General features: G+C 42.1%; 1 protein-coding gene across 5 annotated transcripts in view; it reads left to right on the top strand.

Moving 5' to 3' along the window:
• Window positions 1-341: 341 nt before the first annotated feature.
• Window positions 342-6,000, top strand: part of E2f5 (E2F transcription factor 5) — a 15,577-nt gene continuing 9,918 nt past the window's right edge. For 3 of the 5 annotated variants that reach the window (XR_010063578.1, XM_063281166.1, XM_063281168.1), the window contains exon 1: window positions 349-775. Coding sequence is in view for 3 of the 5 variants with exons in the window: in XM_063281166.1 (XP_063137236.1) it covers window positions 563-775 (213 nt within the window). In the remaining 2 variants the exon portion in view is untranslated. Of the gene's footprint in view, window positions 776-3,016; window positions 3,088-6,000 lie in introns of all 5 variants that reach the window. The other 2 variants (XM_063281169.1, NM_001398639.1) reach the window with 2 other exon arrangements.

Below are 6,000 nucleotides of genomic sequence, written 5' to 3'. Positions count from 1 at the left end.
AAGGCAAAAGTTGGAGTTGGGGGGGGGGGGGGAGGACGGAGTCTACCACCTTCACTTTCAAGGCTCGAGTCCTTCTGTGTGTGCAGAAAAGTCTTTGGAAAGGACTGAAGATCAGAGTCCAAAAGCCTTCGGGGACGCCGCGTTCTTCTATTGATGCGACGAGCCTTAGAATACTTGCACCTGATTTGATGCAAAAGAGACATGCTCGAGAGCTCCAGGCTTAGACTGCATGCTGGTCCTAAGCAGGACTATAGACCGTCCTGAGCACCGCTCGCCCGAGGGAACGCGACTGCCCCGCCCCTCCGCGGAGAGTACGTTACTAGGCAACGCCGCGCGGCGTCACTTCCTGCCATTTAAACTCAGGCCCACCCTCGCGGCACTGGCCGCTCGCTAGAGTCCGCGCGCTCTGTAGTGCGGCGCGTTCTGTGGTACCGCGCGCGAGCTTCGCGGCTCCAGGGACTGGTGAACGCGGGGAGCGCCGCGGGCCGGAGCGGAGTCCGCGCACCTCCTCTGCCGGCGGCCGAGGGGTTCCCGGGCAGCGGACGTCAGGGCCGCGGCGGTGATGGCGGCGGCGGAGCCCACGAGCTCTGCTCAGCCCACGCCGCAGGCCCAGGCCCAGCCGCCGCCGCCGCCGCCGCATGGGGCGCCTTCTTCCCATCAGTCCGCGGCGCTCGCGGGGGGCAGCAGCCGGCACGAGAAGAGCCTGGGGTTGCTCACCACCAAGTTCGTGTCGTTGCTGCAGGAGGCGCAGGACGGCGTCCTGGATCTCAAAGCGGTGAGCGGTGGGCGGGGATGGGGATGGGGAGGGCGAGGCCTGAGGGAGCTGGGTCTAACGCTCACACGCCGGCCGAGACTCGGGATCCGGAGGTACCTAGGACGTGGAGGGGCCGGGGTGGATGCGGGGGCCCCCACCTACCGGCCACCGCGCGGCCCTGGCCACAAAGAAGCGCTCCGAGAGCCCAGGAATTCGCGCTCTGCTCTAGGCTCACTTAGGGTTGGTTTGCTGTTGGAAACTGGTGTCTTAATGGAGCGCTCTGCGGGACTTCGTGCCTGTTTTGAAGAACTTTCATGCCAGTTTTTCAGAATGAAAGAGGGAAAGAGAAAACTTAACCCACCTCCGCTAAAATAGTTTTTAGACGGGGAAATTTTTCATCGATGCTTAGGAAGTGAGATTGGATTTGTTGACTTAATTTAGAATCTTTCTACTTTTTAGACCTGAGATTTGCGATCACACGGAGAGGGGTCCGTTTTGTGACTTTCAGACTAATGGGTGGAATTACTTAGTCAACTTTATCTGGTTTTTATAAGGATGTTTGCTTCGTTCTTTGCTATGGTTCGGATTTTTTCAAACAACAACAACGTGCATTTAAAGCTGTTCAGTCATAGTGATTTAACCGTTCCTGGCAAGACTTGGAAGGATTCCACAGCGCAGGGAGGGGGAAACAATATGGGATCGTGCGAATTAAAATTCAGCCAGTACACGGAGGTTCAGAAAGAGCCAATACTTTACAAATAAATAAATTTGCTAGTTTAAAATCACAGAGGATTTTATGACTCTGTGATTCTCTTATGACTCCTCTACCTGGCTGTCTGAGAAAACTCCTCACAGCATCTAGAGACTTGAGAATCATACCTTACCTTCCTGGCTTGAAACTGTTACCATCCTCAAAACAGTGGCCAAGACATTGGAAATAAGAGTCTGAGCTTGAGAAGCCTGCCTTCCAGAACTCTACTGCTGAGTGTCCTGTTCGTGGCCCAGTGGGGGACGCTGGCTTGTTGGCATTTGGATTCCCCTCCCAACCGCCCACCCTTTTCCTGGGTGTAGATGCCAGTTGGTGTCCGTTCTTACTTGAAAACATCATTTGTGGGACTTTTTTCCACTTTTGAAAATTTCTTGTATTCTCCTCCACTCCGACCTCTTCCTCTACTTAAAAGGGCTTTAATGGACATCTATAGGACTCAAATTGTAATGAATTGAAATGGTATGGTTTCACTGGCATTAATGAAGTCAGCAGAGAAACACCTGATGTTACAAAACACCCATTGAAATCTGCTGTTTAAAGTTAAATACAGCTGTACTGGATGACTGCATGAAAAAAGCCAGAGAATTTTGGTGCTTTCCAAGTAAAAATGGGGTTTGATGGTTTGTCCTGAAACATGCTCAAACCTCAGAAAATAATGAACTCGGCCCCTTCACATGTATGGCAGCAGGTTCTGATATTTAAGGGTCTTTGTTTCTGTTATCTGGATCTGTCCTAAAGATTCAAAGATTTCTGTAGTCATAAGTAAATAATTACTTAAAATAATAAGTAATGACTTACAGAGACCCATGTACCATTCTTTTTGCTAGGTTAAAAAAAGAAACATTTTACCTATAAATACTTCTACTTTTTATGTATATAAATACATATAAAATTTTATGTATCAAAATGACTTACACTGAAGTATTCCTAGTGATGTTTCTCATAATACATCATTGTGAAATATTAAGACATTCTAATAATACATGTTAAAGATTGTCCTACACTTAGAATAAATTTCTAAGTGGAAAATTTAAAACATGCACTTTATCTTTTTAAATAGAGAATCTTTAATTTTGTGAAATCACAAATATAGAAATGTATTACTTTTCTCATCAGATACCCTGAGTGGCCATAAAATATTCAAGACTATAGATGGTAACCCTAATATTCCCACCCGAATGTGTGCCTGTTACACTAAACTTAGGAAAGTTCTGGGTTAGGTCTGCCAAATAAGTTTGAATGTTTGAAACTGGACTGTTACTTTCTGTGCCTTACTGCTGCCTTTCAGAACTAGTAAGTCCTTGAAAATAAACTTAAGTTTTCATGTGTCTCTGTTCTTTATGGATTCCTTTTTTGTAACGAAAGGTGCATAATTTTACTCCCTGAGAGTAAAATAACATGTTAGGCAATGGGCATCTACCTGAAAAGGAGAGAGAGAACACTAATGGAAGATTCTGTAGAAACAGATTAAACTAGTTTTTATTTTTCTGTAGCTTAATCACTGAACTGTTAAGGAGTGTGAGTGTCTGTTGCTCTGAAAATTCCTGTTCTGTTCACTTTGCAGGTGAGTTTCTCTGTTTCATTGGCCATTTTAATGCCATCTTGAACTTTGCAAGCACACTCTGGATTGTGTATGTTGTTATTAAGTTACAAATTACCTGAATATTCTAAGTATTCTCTCTCTGATCCAGACACAAACTTAACAAATGACCTAACTGATAAACAACTAGAAGAGACATAGTTCAGCCTCAGGCTTTTAGTAGGTAACACGGTTTGTGAGATAATTGGCATAAGGAAGGCTGTGTGGAGCACAACAAGCCTTCAGTGTTTGCTTTAGGATTCTTAGGCCAGCCCCGCTCGTGGGTATGTGTAATTGAAAGTGGGTTCTGGAACAGGTATTTGTATACTCTATGCTCATGTCAGTGTTAATCAAATAGTCAAAAGTTGGGTAACTCAGATGTCTTTCAGTGATTAATCAAATGAGGTATAGTGAGTGACTATTCTGTTTTTTAGAAAGAAAAATTCTGGCACCTACAGCAGAAATGACCCTTGAGGGTGTTATACTGAATAACAGACAAATACTGTAGAAGCCTTTCTTAAACATTTCATGTATGAGTGTACACCTGCACTACATATGTCTATGGAGGCTGCAGAGGCCGTACGACTGCATTAGATGCCCTGGGTTGGAGTTATAGATGGTTGAGAGCTGCTATGTGTATACTAGGAATTGTATACTGGGAATTGAATTTAGGTCCTCTGGAAGAGCAGCCAGTACTCTTAAACTGCTGATCCACCTCGTCATCCTCTACTGTGTGATTCTTATTCGGAGTATTTAAGAATACTCAGCTTATTAAAGACAAAGCAGGAGAGTGCCAGAAGATAGAGCAGTATAGAATGAAAGTTGATTAATGAGGTTGTAGGCTGAATTGTGCTTACTTCTTGGTGCTCTCCCAACCCCCATTTATTAAAATGGAACTGCATTTGAAGGAAGGTCCTTAAAAAGAAGTCTGAGTTAAGTGACAGCCCTGATTAAATCTGATTGGGCCCCTATGATAGTAAATTAGGAGACAGCAGAGGATTCCACACATAGATCCCAAGAGAGGAAAAGATTGGGAGATGAGGGACAGTGGTGTCAGATAAGATAAGATAAGATAAGGAGTGTCAGATAAGAAGAGGTTAAATATAACGACACGTCACAGTGAAACTCTTTGTTTTATATGCTAGTCAAAATAATTATATATAAGAATTTACCAACTATACAATTGTGGATATAGGCAAACAATCTCTAGAGATTTCAATTTGTAGATTTCAGAGGATTACTATGATTTTCCTAGTTAAACACTATCAAATATCTTTTTCTCCTCGTTTGATTATTTGTTGGTGACCTGTATTAAAAAATAGAAATGAACTTTCCCAGAACAATATAAAAGCTTATGCATTTCAGAACAATAGCAGGCAGTTGTAAACACAGAGGGTATTTTTAGGTGCAGTTTTTTGGGGGTATAGCATTGATAGATTAAAACACTGTGTCAGTAAATGATGCTGCTTTAGGAGAGAACCCTTATGCCCTTAGTGTCAGCAGTTCTTTGGTATTTCATTTCCTTGTTGATTTATGGCCCCTACAGTCCCATTAGAAACAAAGTGGCCTCTCCCAGAAATTTTCTCTTGGCCTCACCTTAAGTATGTCCATTTTATAACATTTTATAAATGACCTTCTCTTCTTGTCCCTCTTTGTGTGTGTGTGTGTGTGTGTGTGTGTGTGTGTGTGTGTGAGAGAGAGAGAGAGAGAGAGAGAGAGAGAGAGAGAGACTAGGGATTTGTACATATTTGGCAAATGCTGACACTAGTCTTTAGAATATTGTTTCTTTTTAAAGATTTGTTTATTTGTACTGTTGTTTTGTACATGAGGCAAAACAACGGTACAAGTAAACTCGTGGTGCACCACCTGCATTGAGTATCCATGGAAATCAAAAAGAGGTGGTTGGGTTCCTTGGAGCTGGAGTTACCTATGCTTATAATTTATAATCATCCTTGTGGATGCTAGGAACCAAACCTAGATCTTCTGGAAGAGCAACAAGTACTTTTCTTAACACCTAAGCTATTTCTTCAGCTTCTCTTGTTTAATGTTTTAAACATTATTCCATGAGATATTGTCAGCATAGGCATAAATTTAAGTATATATGCTTTTTTCAATAAACAAAAAATAGAAATTAAAATTCCTGCTTTTATGCCATTTTTTTTTTTTTTTGAGCTGGGGACCGAACCCAGGTAAGATTTCCTAGGTAAGCGCTCTACCACTGAGCTAAATCCCCAGCCCCAATGCCATTTTTTTTTAATTTTTTTTTAATCTACTCTTTATGGAACTTATAGACAAGTTATACTTGAATTCCCTATTCAGTACAAGGATATAACTGAATTTAAATGCACAAATTATTTAAAATATTTTAAATTGTATAAAACTTTGTGTCACAAGTTTGTTTCATGAATAAAGATTAATGTCAAACATTGTCATTATTCTTTAGCCTTTTGGGCTTTTCTATAAAATGAGAACATCTACTCTGCAGAGACATTGTGAACTTTAAGTTAGGTAATGTTATGGCTTACCAGCAGAAATACCTTAGTAAGTTGGAGCCAAGGTGTGCTGCAAAGAGATCACACCATACAACAGATCTCACATGAGGGGTGTACTGGGGAAGTGGTGTGTACAGAGGCTGCCTGTGAACGAGGGTAGAGGGGAAAGAGCAGGAAAAGAAGGCACTGACTTTTTGCTTTTTATAAGGGGGTATAGCATAGGGAAAATCTTCACCTCATGGCAACAGTGGAAATTTTGGTGGCTGATGATGACATAGCACTATGACTTGGTTACTGAAAGTGAATTCAGGAGTGGTGTTTTCCAACAGATATTTGTAGAGTCCTGTTACAGTTACCCTATTGCTATAGGTTAAAATCAAATATTTTATATATTAATTATGAGTAG

The sequence above is a fragment of the Rattus norvegicus genome, chromosome 2, assembly GCF_036323735.1.
Source record: "Rattus norvegicus strain BN/NHsdMcwi chromosome 2, GRCr8, whole genome shotgun sequence".
In the NCBI taxonomy this organism is placed as follows: domain Eukaryota; kingdom Metazoa; phylum Chordata; class Mammalia; order Rodentia; family Muridae; genus Rattus; species Rattus norvegicus.
Note: the sequence above shows the minus strand (reverse complement) of the source record. Positions and strands in the feature narration are given on the sequence as shown.